This window comes from Manis pentadactyla, chromosome 8, assembly GCF_030020395.1.
Source record: "Manis pentadactyla isolate mManPen7 chromosome 8, mManPen7.hap1, whole genome shotgun sequence".
Taxonomy (NCBI): Eukaryota; Metazoa; Chordata; class Mammalia; order Pholidota; family Manidae; genus Manis; species Manis pentadactyla.
Genome location: NC_080026.1, coordinates 13,200,985 through 13,215,983, shown reverse-complemented (window position 1 = coordinate 13,215,983; position 14,999 = coordinate 13,200,985). Strand labels below are relative to the sequence as shown.

The window sequence follows — 14,999 nt, the reverse complement described above, 5'->3', positions numbered from 1 at the left end:
CATTTGCTCTCTTACAACACTAAACTAAGTTTTCTACCTTTATCTTACATCTTCCTACCACTTCAGCATTTTATTAAAAATAATAATAATAAAGGGAGAAATGTGGTATCCACATATAAATCAAGTATAAAAATCAAACGAATATTCATATTTGACCTGATTGTCTATAGTTCATAATGCGTGATCAAAACCGAAAGTTTCTGTGATATGACTGCCCTTGTACTGTTCACCATGTAAGAACTTGTTCGTTATGCTTCAGAAGATTGGAGACTGACGAGAATTAGGCTTGGGGTGGATTAATGATTGTGCATTGAGCATTGACTCCCCTATACAGAATTCTATTGTTGTTAACAACCATTTGATCAATAAATATGAAAGATGCCCTCTCAAAAAAAAAACCAAAAATAAATAAATAAATAAATAAGGGAGAAATGTGGGATTCACCTATAAATCAAGTATAAAAATCAAATGAATAATCATATCTGACTTGATTGTTTATCCTTCATGATGCATCATCAAAACCAAAAGTTTCTGTGATGACTGCCCTTGCACTGTTCACCGTATAAGAACTTATTCACTATGTAAGAACTTGTTCACCATGTAAGAACTTGTTCGTTATGCCTCAGAAGATTGGAGACTGTTGAGAGTTAGGCTTGAGGTTGATTAATGATTGTGCATTGAGTCCCCTATACAGAATTTTACTGTTGTTAACAACCATTTGATCAATAAATATGAGAGATGCCCTCTTAAAAAAAAAAAAATCCGCACTTAAGCCTGAGTACTTCTGAGTATCATTTTAGATCAGTGGTTCTCCACCTTGAGTGGGGTCAGAATCGCCTGGAAGGCAGAGTGAGTCAGTAAGACCCAGATGGGCCTGAGAATTTACATCCTAACTAATTCTCAGTTGACACAGATGCAGCTGATCAAGAAACCACACTTTGAGAACTATCAGAGTCTTAAATAATAGGCTACTGTATTTATGATGTAACTCTAAAATTGACAAGTTTTTGTAATAAACTTAAATGGAGAAGAGAAAAAGAGCTATTAGGTCCTTACATGGTAAGAATTTGTATTAGGTGATTACTTCTGCATCTTTTAAAAGAGGCTGAAAAAAAAAAACTTAACTACAAGGGAAGAAAACCAGGGCCAAAAATTTCCCCAAAAGCAGACATACTGTTAGGGAAGAAAATTACAAACTGGGTAGGCTATAGCTTTATTATAAGTCAAAAATAAGGTCAATACTTTGACAGAAGAAAAACATTGGTCTCACACTATTAAAAAAGGCCATTCACCTTCACTAATAAACATTACACAAGAAATACATGAAAAATGCAATCTCACTGGTAATGAAAGTTAAAATAAGTGGATTTTTCAGACTTGCAAAATTTAACAGTGTTGGCCTTGGGTGTAGTAAAATAGGAACTCCTAAGAGGTTAGTTGGAGTGAAGATTAGTACAACCTTTTTGGAGACAGTTTGGCAAGATGAAAACCCTAAAAACATTCTTTGACCCAGCAATTCTTAACAGTTATGCTAAGGCAATCATTGGTTCTGGTCACGAATAGGCAATTAATGTTCATGTTTTTTATGACTATGAAAGACTGGAAATACCAGTGGTACATGACTGATTAAACCAATTATGGCATATCTATGTAGTGGAAAAACAACCGTTATTAGAAATATGCATTCAATGTTACCACCATGGAAAGACATTTTTTACAGGAAAATGCAGATTGATTACAGAATAGTTTGCCTATAGATATATACTGTAAAAAGCAAACATGAAAATATATTTGCCAGGGAAAAAAATTCTAGAAGCATTCTTACCAAAATGTAAAAAGCCATTATATTTCTTTAGATCGGTGCAATTTAGGGTGGTTTTTTTTTATCTTTTAAATATTTGCATATGTGTTTTTCTAAGTTTTCTATAGTGATTGTGCATTGTGTAATAAAGTTGATAAGACTGATCTTTAAAATACTTAATAGTATTTTAATTAATCCAAAATCAGGATTCGACAAGGTTCTCTGAGTCATACTCCATTTTTAAAAGACTATGGTTTTCCTCTAAGTTCCACCTGCTATCACCTCCCATCTGTTAAACGTCATATAGACTGTTAATCTGCTTTACCCTAGTGCATAATTGTGAAATGTGACCAAAATGCCACTCTGGAAAAATCCTCATGGGAAATATTTAACTAGGATATAGTTTAATTTTAAGTGTTCAGAGGTGAGTTTTTCATCATTTTCTCTGACCTTATAGCCGCCAATGGGAACTCTGATGATTCTTAATATCTAATTAAATACTGTATAAACTTAAATTACTATGTTAGGCAAATAAGACACTCTTTCATTTTCTTTAACAAATGACAGCATAAGTCTCTGGAGAATGCATGTACTCAAGCAAAATTTTTTAACAGTGCATTACCAGTAACACTACCTGCCGAGATATAATTTGGGTCTTAAATTCCTTTTTATGGAGAGTGACATGGCTCACAGATCACGAAAAGAAAGATTGAAAATATTTTTTCTATTATGATGATAACATATAAGTTAGAAGTAAATGTTGCAAAATAAGAAAAATTTTAGCGTCTCACGATTATTTTCCTCAATAAGTAATAATAGCAAAAACAAGGAGAGGTAACATCAAATAAATTAACATAAAACACTGGGAATATTTCTAAATACAGCTCTTTGTAGCCCAGTAGATAACAAGTTACTTATTTCCTATACCCCAATGATAGGTTTAAGATAGGATTTTTTATAGCTGTGAAGATTTTATAAATATATTCTACTATTTCTTAAGCTTTTCTTTTTCATACATAGCAAACACTGAATTCATGTCTGTCTACTGTTCTAAACCAAAACACTACCTTAGCCAAAAGTAAGTAACAGTATTATTATTTTAGTTAATATTCTGAGTCAGCAATGAAATAGGTACTTCCAGAATGGAAGGAAATGTAGAGGATTATCAAACGATGAGGTTATCAGAAATGTATGAAAAATTTTTTAAAATAGTAAAACAAACTGAATTTGTAAGTTTATAAAACTTATAAAAATATGTTTCAACTTGGAAAAAACAATTTTCTTTAGACACAAGGCAGATTTTTTTAAGCAAATTTGTAAGTTTGTAAATGGCTGTACCGATTGAACAATGGACTTTGAAACAAGCAATCAAAAATCAGGCCACAAAGTTGCTGGGTAATTGCAGTTTTGTTTTGTTTGCTAAAGAAAAATAGCAAATACACCTAACTACAACTCAGTTGTAGAGGAAGTCAGTTTGCTGTCTTAAACATGCCTCCATGTGGTAAGCAGTTGCTTAACTGATAAAGATAAGTATTAAAGCTGGACAATGAACTTTGACCTTATGGTTCATACAAGCTAATAAGAGTATAGGAACTCTTAATTGGGTCTTGGCCTCCTCCACTATATTATAAATAGTTAAAATTTTATTGAAATCTGTTTATCTCTAAGTATAATTAATAAAAATGGTTAAAAAAAGGGGAAACCCCATTTAAAAGAAATTATAAAACCAAAAAAAATTCCTATTATTTAATTTCCTTAAAACCATATTGGTGTTAGAAATTTTGTCTTGTTTTCAAAGAGCCCATGTTCAACACCATTTGGCAGATAAGAGGTTTTCAAATGGAAACAATAAATATGTATTGAGTATTACCTGGCACTTAATAGGATTAAAAACTTCTAAGCTCAAATTTATTCCTTCTATATTAAGTAAATATGATTTGACAGTCTTCTAAAATGTTTTATTGGTGGGTTATCAGAAATCGTGTTTTTTAGGTAAAGGACATTTCTAAATGCTGGGGTAATGAATAGGCCAAGGACAAAATTTAATGAGATGATAAAGAGAATTTTAGATCTCACACAGTAATATGAAGCACCTTTGCACTCTATCACTGTTAATAGATAATTCAGCTGAAAAAGATGCTAGCTCACATCATAGTTTTAGTTTGAACTGATAAGCAACACAACAGTTAGGGGCTTAACAGTAAGGATGCACTTTGGGCCAAACAGCCAAATACATAAAGAGCACCCAAGCACACATTTTTAAATGAAATTAAAAAAAAAAAAGTTTATAATGTGAAGTTATAATTCCCAGAGCACACCGAACATATCCTTTAACAATCAGCCCTTTTCTCATTTCTCCTTAATGTACACTTCCTTACCACAGTCTCACTTCATGGTCCCATGTAAACGGCACTTTCAGGGCAGGATAACAGATTAAGAATCCTGGTCCCAAAATCAGACAGACCCTGGCTTGAATCCTAGCTCTGCCAATTACTTATCTGTGTGACCTTGAACAAGTAACTGCACTTAATTTCTTCTCTTGATAAAATGAGGCTAATAATAAACTACCTGGTAGGTTTGTTATGATAATTAAAGCTGAGTGAAATATACTATGTGCTTAAGCACAGTGCCAGGCACAGAGTATGTACATTAAATGGACATGATTGTTGCTAAGGTTTTAGTGCTCTGCTTGAGACAGTATTGTCTTGCAACTGCCTTCCAACTCGAGGGTTAAATGTACACCCAACTCTACTGCCTGTGGCTTATGTATTGTAGAATAAAAATAGTCCATTCATTGAAAAACACCAGGTAATAGTGAGATATGACAAAAAGCCATTTTTAAAAGAAATTAGCTAACACTATTTACTGATTTGTGAAAAAAACAAAAAAATAATAAGTTCCTTACCCTGGTCAGTACACTGATTTCTGACATCCTCTATGCTTTCTACTTTGATGGCTTCTTGAAGAAAAATATAACAACTGTCTTGGAACTGAACCCAGGTGGATGAAGGACAATCTATGTAGAAAAAGAAAAACACTGTTAGTAACTTCCTGGTCATGTGTTTTAAATTCCACATAAAAGTGAAATCATACGGTACTTGTCTTTTTCTGTCTGTAAATACCCTCTTCGTCCATCCATATTGACACAAATGGCAAGATTTCATTCCTTTTTATGGCTAATATTCCATCATGTGTAGGGTGTGTGTGCATAATTCTGTATATATATATATATACATCTTTGTTCGTTCATCTATTGATGGACACTTGAGTTGCTTCCATTATCTTGGCTATTGTACATAATACTGCAATAAACACAGGGGTTTATTTACCTTTTCTAATTAATGTTTTTGCTTTCTTTGGGTAAATTCCCAGAAGTAGAATTACTGGGTCATGTGGTACTTCTATGTGTAATTTTTTGAGGAACCTCCCTTCTGCTTTCCATAGTGGTTGCATCAATTTCCATTCCTACCAACACTTCACATTATGGTCAGAAAAGATGCTTATTGAGGATTTTAGTCTTCTTACTGAGATCTGTTTCATGGCCTAATGTGTGATCTGTCCTGGAAAATGTTCCATGTGGACTTGAAAAGAATGCATACTCTGTTGTTTTTGGATGGAATATATCTATTAAGTTCATCTGGTCTAAGGTGTCATTTAAGTCTAGTTTTCTGCCTTTTTATCTTTCTCTTCCTTCTGGACCCCCTATTATGCAAATGTTAATACATCTGATGTCTCTGAGGTCTCTTAAACTATTTTCATTTTTTTATTTCTTTTTTCTTTGTGTTCAGCTTAGGTGATTTTCACTATCCTGTATTCCAGATCACTGATCTGTTTTTCTGCATCATCTAATCTGCGTTGATTCCCTCTAGTATACTGTTCATCAGCTCAGACTGGTTCTCTTTTATATTTTCTATCTCTTGACATTTTCACTGTATTCATCACTCTTCTCCTAGGTTTGGTGAACATATTCACGACCATAACTTCTCCTAGGTTTGGTGAACATATTTATGACCATGCAACCTTCAAGAGCAGAACTCTTTATCAGGTGTATCTCCATTTTGCTAGTTGTTTTTCTGAGGTTTTTTCTTTTTCTTTGATTTGGAACATATTCCTCTGTCTCCTCATTTTGCCTCTCTGTGTTTGTTTCTACATATCAGGTAGGTCAGCTTCATCACCCAGTCTTAAAGTGTGGTCTGTATGGAAGGTGTCCTGTGAGGCCCAGAAGCACAAGTATCCCCTGTGTTGGGTACACTGACTTTCCTGTTGTGGTTGGGCCATAATTGCTGTGGGTACACTAGTGGGTGAGGCTGGCCCCCATCCCAGCTGGCTGAGAGGCCTGGCTGCAGCTGTTGCAGGTGTGCTGGTGGGCAGGAGCCATTCTGGAGTGGTGCCTGGTGGAGTGGGTGGGTTGGGTGGGGCAGGTCCACAGGAACATGCTGGGGTGGATGAGGCAGACAGTGCTAGCAAGGTAGAAGGAGAATGTCCACCACTGGTGCCCGCCAGTGCCAGGCCAGCTGGGCAGAATGAGTGCAAGAAAAATGGCACCCTGTGGGACTTCCATTCTTGGAGAAAGTTCCTACAAAATCCTTGCTTCTCTGGTAATAAAATTAGTCAATAAATATCCTTCATGTATGAACCCAGGTGCTTTTCAAACTATTGCCTTTGTGCTGGGTCTTGAGCAAGTGAGTTTGTGCATGCAACCTTCAAGAGCAGAATCTGTTTCCTACAACCCTCCAGCTCTCCCAGAGTTAAGCCCTGCTGATCTGAAAAGTCAGATGTTATGGGGGCTCATCCTCCAGTGAAGTCCCCAGGGCTGAAGAGCATGATGTGGGGCGTGAACTCCTTGCTCCTCAGAGAGGACCTCCATACCTGTAATATCCCTCCTGCTTGTGGGCTACCATGCCAGGGTGTGGGTACCAACCAGACCATGTCTCTGCCCCTTCTGTACTTCTTGATGTGTTTTTTCTTTATATCTTTAGCTGTGGAACAGCTGTTCTGCTAGTGCTCAGGTTGTTCTCAGAGGAAGTTCCGTATGCAGTTGTAGCCTTGGTGTGTCTCTGGCGAGAGCTGAGATCAGGATTCCCCTACTCTGCCGTCTTGGTCCTTCTCCCTCTTTTTTCCTTCTTCCATTTCTGTGTTATTACCTGTTGTTATTTTCCATTTGCTTGAAGAAATCTCTTTGGTGTGTCCTTAAGTACAGGCCTACTACAAACTCCCTCAGTTCTTCATTTTCTATAATGTCTTTATACAGCCTTCATGTCTGGAAGATATTTTTACAAATAATAGAATTCTAGAATGGCAGCTTATTTTTCACTTAAGGTGTAATTTTATTGTTTTGGCTTCCATCATTCCTAGTAAGAAATCAGCTGTCAGTCCAATTGTTGGTCTTTCTGGCTGCTTTCAAGATTTTCTTTGTCTTTGGTTTTTGGCAGTTTGACAGTGGTATGCCTAGTATTTTTTTTTTTAATCCTACTAATAATTCAGTGTACTTATTTAATCTGTAGCTTATTTTCATTGGTCACTTTTGTAAAGTTCTTGGCTATTATCATTCCAAATAATGTTTCTACTCGGTTTTCTCCCTCTTCCTTTATGGGACTCAAATTACATATGTATTAGGTTTTTCACTATGTCCCATATGTTCTCTTTGCTCTTTTCTATATTTTTAATACTTTCAGCTCTCCACACTAAAATCATGTCCTTTCTAATTTACTACTCTACTCCTCAGTTTTAACAAATCCACTGTTAAACCCACCTATTGAGTTAATAATGTCAGTGATATTTTTTAGTTACAGAATTTTAATTTCTTTATATTTTTATAGATTCTGGGTCTCTGGCAAAATTCTCAATCTTACTATCTATATGCTTGAACTAAGTTATTTTTAAGTCCCTTTCTGATAACTTTAATTTCTGGGTCACTTGTGGCCTACTTTTGTTGGTTTCTCCCACTGGCCTATTTCTTGGTATGCCTGGTAGGTTTCTTTTTTATCAAATACCAGACACTGTGTAGGAAAAACAGTAGGGGCTTTAGATGATGTCATTCTCCTTGAGAAAGGACTCTGGTAGGCAGCTGGAGTCCTGAAGATGAATACAGTCAGGGACTGAGCTCAGCACAGGGGGTGCTGCACCTCGGGGAGGCCGTGTCCATGGATCCTGACTGCAGGTTGGGATGTTCATGACTATATAACCCCTCCTCCTTGGCAAGTTAAAACTCAAATTTTTGTCTCCTTAACTCCAGGAAACTGCCAAAAACTCTGCTCTCTTTTAGCTGCTTAAAATTTTGGCAACTCTCCTAAGGGGAAAAGTAGCACGGAGTGTGAGGCTCACCTAAACAAACTGCCTGAACGGTCGGTCCTCTCATGCCTGCAAATATGATTCTTAGGGAATTTTTTTCTGGATTTTCTGGGTCTTAATGGGGGCACGTCTCCCACTCAGTTACAGACAGAAGCAGAATTCCTCCTTTCACTTTTCAACAAGTCATCAATGATTATTGGTCCATGTATCCATCATCCACCCAACAAACATCTGCTGAGCAACTTGTGTGTGTCAGGCACACTGGTCAGTGCTCAGTGTGGTGGGAGAGTCACACACACACACATATCATAAAGGTAAGATAGGGAAAATGCTGCAAGGCTACAGAAGAAAGAGTAAATAATTCATAGAGTAAGGGGACATTTCAAAAGGGAAGCAGTATTTGAGCTACAACTCACAGGATAAATGAGTCTGCCATGCAGAAAAGAAAAAAGAGCAAGAAATTCCAGACAGAAGGAACGCCATGAAAAGCACAATGCGAGGCACCTGGTGAGGAGTCAGATACTCACGTGAGGGAACCGGGCAGGTCTCCCCCTCCCACCCCTCCGCCCACCAGAGAATGTTTCACATATTAAGACATGATAGACATGAAACTCATATTGAAAGTCACAAGAACTGATACCCTGATTAGCAAATTTTGATTTTGTTCTTTTTTTCTGTTTTCTGACTTTCTTCTGGTTTCTTCTGTTGCTTTTTCTTTAGCCTTAGAGAATTTTTTGAAAAACTGAAATGGAAACAGACTACGGTACCATGTTTGATGACACCTGACCCACCTTTGTAAATCACTGGAAGTTCTTGAACCACAAGTTGAGAAATGGTCTCATATTATTTCTAGTTAAAGCTACACACAGTGTTTTCAACTGATAATAACACAAGAATACAAAAATGTCAATTTTTGAAATACTGTTTACATGGAATAAAGCATGTCTATTAAGCACACAAAAATATAGTCAATACCAAATAAAGTAAAATTTACAAATTCTTTGTACACTTGTAGTTCTTATGCTTTATAAAAGGCTTTGTAAAGTATAACTGACCTCAAAATCATCGATTGACTAAGGTGTATTTTTGTATCATTGTGAGCACATGTGCCAATTCCCCACGAAGCACAGCCCTCCCCTTTCTGTAAGCTCTCACTCCTCTGATCTTCTGCAGGACTCTGCACGACACACTGTGTGCAGGGCCTTTTCTGGTTCCTAAAGACCTGCGCAGCTTATCTCTAATGAGAGAGAACCGCTGTAAGGACACATGGAGTAATAACAAAGCTAAGGATACTGTCTCCAAATAGTCCTCTTAGGGTTCTTATACCGTCCCCACTTGGGCTGCGTCCCTGCCTAAAGCAGACATACTTTGATTTAGGAAATTATTTCTATTTCGATTAGTGGTGGCTAGGGTGGTAAGGATAATATGGCACAATCCATGGGACCAGCTCCTAAGAACCACAGGTAGACATTCTTTTTGGAAAGGGGGCCACGCTACCCTTTGACAACAAGCACACATTTATATAGCTCTGATCAATCCTGCTCTGCTGGCAAGTTATCTGAATCTTGTCCTGTTTTCCCAACTGGACTGTTAATTGCATGACAACAGCGACCATGTCTTAAATCGAACTGTACCCTTAAGAATAACTATCATGGTGTCTTGTGCATAACACAAGATAGTGTGCAGAGCAGTGGGTCACTGCAGGGTTCTCACTAAGCACAGTAGGCTGTGGAGAAAAGGCTGGCCTGACTGCATGATCCTGGCTATGTTACTTAACCTTCCTGGGCCCCAGCCTCCTTATTTGTAAAATGGGGATGATTTAACTGTACCTATCTCGGGGCAGGCTCACAGGAGATCTCCAGCCTCTCTGAACGCTGTTCTTTGAGTAAAAACACATCTCTTGCAGAGTGGGTACAGTTTGTTTCTGGGGTGCACCTCTGGCCTGTAGCGTGAGAAGAAGGGTTCATGCTGACTGAACTGCAGTCCCTGCAAATGCCGTGACATGATCCTGCTCTGTTGGCAAGTTATCTGAATCTTTTCCTGTTTTCCCAACTGGACTGTTAATTGCATGACAACAGTGACCATGTCTTAAATCGAACTGTACCCTTAAGAATAACTGGCCTCAACATACTGCCATAAGTTTTCATTGGCAGGTGCTATAATATGTGGGTAGGAGGCTGGTTCCTCACATGTGGACTTCTCCACAGGACTGCCTGAGGGTCCTTAGGACATGGCAGTTGGCTTCCCTGAGAGCAAGTGATTTAAATGAGAACAAGGTAGGAGTGCAAGGTGCAAATGTCTTTTATGATCCAACCTTGGGAGTCAACACTCCATTATTTCCGCAGTATCCTATTGGTTATTATATCAGCCCAATTCAGTGCGGAGGTGAGCTACCCAAGAGCGTGAATACCAGAGGGCAAGAATCACCAGGCCGTCTTGCAGACTAGTGACCACAAGGACAAGAACTACAGAGAGAAGTTAAAACAGAAACAAGATCCTGAGTAGAGGGCGGGAGTCAGAGTTGCCATTTTAGAAAGGCTTCAAGAAGGATCTCACTACAAAGATGACAGATAAAAAATGTGTGAAGGACCCAAGAAAGGACTAACAGTTACCAAAGGGAAAGGGACTGGGGAGGATGGGTGGGAAGGGAGGGAGAAGGGGGGGAGTAGAAAGGGGGCATTACGATTAGCATGTATAGTGTGGGGGGGGGCACGGGGAGGGCTGCGCAACACAGAGAAGACAAGTAGTGATTTTACAGCATCTCACTACACTGATGGACAGTGACTGTAATGGGGTGTGAGGAGGGGACTTGGTGAAGGGGGGAGCCTAGTAAACATAATGTTCTTCATGTAATTGTAGATTAATGACACCAAAAAAAAAAAATGTGTGAAGGAGCTGAGGTCAGACAGGGGAGAGCAAACAGGCCCCTGAAACAGGAGTGAGGAGGAGGGGGAGAAGGGCTGTAGCGACTCAAAGGTCCTTACTGAATAATTAAATAAGCAATACATGGTAAGATAGCTGCCCCCCCCAAAGAAACCCCAAAAACTACAGGCAGAAAACAGAAAAGAAACTGTTCACTTCCTCAAAACTTGCAACTGCCCTCAGGGTCCACGGCATTTGCAGGGACTGCAGTTCAGTCAGCGTGAACCCTTCTTCTCACGCTACAGGCCGGAGGTGCACCCCAGAAACAAACTGTACCCACTCTGCAAGAGACGTGTTTTTACTCAAAGAACAGCGTTCAGAGAAGCTGGAGACCTCCTGTGAGGAAAGTTGTTGAGTTTCAGGCGCTTCAAGAGCAGAAGGCTAAGTCTGCTTTAATGCTAAGTACCTTTGCAATGATTCTGTTGTAATTAAAAACCGGCCTCAACATACTGCCATAAGTTTTCATTGGCAGGTGCTATAATATTTTCTATAAAAATGTATTTCAATAACTATATCTCTTGCACAGTAGTCTTGAAAAAATAGGTTGTATTAATGCACCAAAATGACACTTTGTGGATTTCAAAATTTTATAATTCTACTCATTTAATATGTACAGAGATTTAGGAGTCTGGTGAATTTAAAAGCTTATCCTTAACTCCAAAAGTCTCCACATGCATCCTCCGCCTAAAATTACCACACACTAAAAGAACAAAATGGCATGTTCACAGGAATATTTTGCACTGCCAGACAATTCTAACAGAACTCTCTGTCCCCTTAAAATTTCATTTCTTAAACAATCAGGGACAGTATAAGAGGAAGTGATCCTTGGGACATATACTTGGTGTTCATGTTAATCAAAGAAATGCAAAGACTTTTTTTTTTCCTTGTCAATAGGAAGAACTTTGTCCCTCTCCTAGTAAGATATGAGTTGCAGTCAGTTACCTTCTCGAGGGCCACTGGGCAGACAGAGCAGAAGAAAAGGAGCTGTTCATTCTGTGCGGAGGAGAGAGTGGGGCTCCAGGTCACTGACGAGTAGGGAGGGCCTGTGGCCACGCCCTGGGCTGCAAGCTCTCCCTGCACCACAGAGAAATCGAGCCCCTCGGACTCTCCATCCCCTTCCCACACCATCCCTTCCGAACCAGCTTCCAAGACATCCACCTCCATCTTCTCCCCTCCGGTCCCTTTGCCAAAGAGCTGTCATGAATTATAAAAGAAATGTGGACTATAACCCTGTTGCAAAACTAGTTTTCAAGCATAAGCACATTTTTAAAAGCTTCCCAACAATGACAGAAATCCTGAAATAATACCTAATTGTAATTTCACATTTTCATTGGAAGAAAAAAAACACATTTATTAACCCTTCAAAATTTACAGAAATATATCTGAGAAAATTTCCCCTGAAACATCACTGTGCCCTCCACAAGGGACAGAAAAAGTCACATCAATAGGTTAAGATGATTTAAAGTTATGAATGCAATTATGAGATGAATTCACGGCAGAGGGAAAATGATGTGAGAGAAACTGCAATCCTATTAGCTTCCCCTACTTTTTAGATCATGCATCTAAATTTTTTGGCCTTTTATTTTAAATTAGAATAAAGTACAGACACAAAACAAAATTCACAAGGCGGTAAAGTCTCTGCTGTTACGTAGCTTCCTTCTGAGCAACAAGCAAGAAGGCACTGAATAAACAAGATGCATTCAGATAGTATTAAATACTTTGAAGAAGATAAAACATGGGGATGTGACAGAGAATGTGGGGTGCTCAGGGAAGACCCAAGGAGGTGACATACGAACAGAGATCTACATGATAGAGGTGGAGGCAGCCATGCCAAGACTAGGGAAGGGGAGGGTGGTATAGGGCAGAAGGACCAGTCAGGGTAGATAATCAGAGTGAATGGCAGGAAGGATGGTAAGCGAGGGCATCAGAGAGGAAGGCAGGGGCCCCTCATCTAGGACTGGCAGCCTATGGAAATTCAAAGTCAGTCATCTAGATCCTGACCACAGAATGAGGATTTACTCCCCACATGCTTATATTCACCCATCTCAGGCGCACCATGGGAAATCACTGACCCAATAAACATCCCTGATTATCTACTATGTGCAAAAAGCACCATTTCAGAAGAACTTTTTCAGAGGCATGCCACAGAACCTCACCCAGGAATTTAAAGAATGTTTTGTTCACTGTGATTTTCAAGATAATAACTAAGAATAAGATCATTTGCATTAATAAACTCCAAAACAAGAGGTCACTAACAATGATTTCCATTTCAACATTACTTTTACACTTTATGTAATACCACAGGAGCTTTTCTGTTAAGATCTTGACATGCAGCTGATTCTGTGGCAACCTTGCAAAACTCTTTCTTGACTTAGTTACAAGCTGACTGTGATTCTTGATCCTGTCTAGATATGAGATTTGTGAAGTATTACAATGAAAAACATACACAGTTCTTCAGCCTTGTATCATCAACCTGTATGTGCAGTGTTCAGTAACCATAAATATCCAACACACAAAAAGTGGTGCTCAGGATGCTTTCAAATTGCAGTAATTACCCTTCAACTTGTCTGAAGACAACAGAGGGAAGGAAACCAAGACTTACCATGCCTGATACAGGCAGAGACATAGCGTTCTCCCTCAACGCGTGCCATGGCCCTATGGGGTGTTAGCTCCATTTTACTGGTGTGCATTGAGTTGGGTAAAATGATCAAGGCCCCACAAGTCTGTAATAACCCCAAAGCTCATGCTTTTTCTAAATCCTTAAAGCCTCCAGTCTGAGAGAAGTTGATTAATTAATAGCATTAATTTATTCAACATACACTTGCTAAGCTCCTGAAAAGCCTATGTAACCATACGGGACTTATAAAAAGAAAAAGAACAAAACGTTCAAAAGATAGCTTGTCCTCTCCTGCAGATCCAAAAAGCTTCTCTGAAGAAGAGATAGTATCTAAATCTAGAAATGGATTTTTTTTTTTTAATCTGACCAGAGAAGTATTTTTTGATTCTCCTGACATATGAAAGCATGGCAGTCAGGAGGGTGGGCTAACAGGCATTTAGATGCTTCTGGCAAAGCTAATGAAGCGCACAAGGAGGACTCAAAACAGTCCAGCCTTCCCAGGAATCTCCAGTCCAGCCTTGTCTTAGACAAAACTGAGTGCTCAGTCTGAACCATGTGAAAATTGGCACATCTTGTTTCTGCTCCTCCACAGGCAGCAGATGGCATAACTGGTCATAAATGCTCCACCACAAAAGCTTTCAGAAAAGCAGCTTTGAGTCTGTAACCAAGTTCTGAGCTGCTTACTTCGCTGCTCTCTCCAACACTGAGATCCTTGAAAATATTCCTGCCTGTCAGCAGGCTTCCAGTAAGAACTTTAAAAATGGCAGAAATTTTCAGGAAAAAAAACAACTCTTGCATAATCTTTTTCAAACCCACACAAGTGTTCACTTAGTTCTTGTTTATTTTGCTCTTCAATTCCTGGAACTGTTCAATTAATAGTGTTTTGGGGTGGAAGTCTTCCCTCCAAAGGATTCCCCATCATTTTTGACATGCTTGTATGGAACCCTTGTTTAAAACAACAAAAACAAAAAACCCCACGCCCATTCAATAGGATTGTCTTATTTTCCTCAGGAGTCATTTTGGAAGTGACTGACTAAATGGTGTGATTTCTTCACATGTCACTTGCACAACAACAGACTAGACTTAAAAGATTTTTAAATCACACGACGTGAGTGGAATCGTCCGTTCACGTCCCACTTCCACCCAGGGCTTACTTGAACTGTTATCTTGTTGCAACAACTTGCACGCCAACCAGGTGGACAAGCAACGCCACCCGCAGAAGAGGGCCAGCTTCCTCCCAGCAAACCCGCGCCGCCCGCAGCGGGCGAAACCCCCGCAGCCAACGTCCCCGCGTCTCGTTTCGGCCCCAAGTGGCCCCGACCCTCTGCTCGTCGTGCGGCCCGAGACCCTCCGCGCTCCGCCCGGGTA

The 14,999-nt window shown here is 39.2% G+C and overlaps 1 protein-coding gene and 1 long non-coding RNA gene across 3 annotated transcripts in view; both read right to left on the bottom strand.

The window, feature by feature from the left end:
- Positions 1–14,999, bottom strand: part of LOC118911699 (CD302 antigen) — a 114,313-nt gene that overhangs the window by 16,784 nt on the left and 82,530 nt on the right. For both annotated transcript variants that reach the window (XM_036884040.2, XM_057505541.1), the window contains one exon: positions 4,707–4,817. In XM_036884040.2, the coding sequence (XP_036739935.2) occupies positions 4,707–4,817 (111 nt within the window). The remainder of the gene's footprint in view (positions 1–4,706; positions 4,818–14,999) is intronic.
- LOC130684534 (uncharacterized) lies at positions 7,285–14,874 on the bottom strand. The gene is made up of 2 exons (XR_008998816.1): positions 14,786–14,874; positions 7,285–8,834 (listed from the first exon to the last, which is right to left on the bottom strand). It is a non-coding gene; the product is annotated as an uncharacterized LOC130684534 (long non-coding RNA).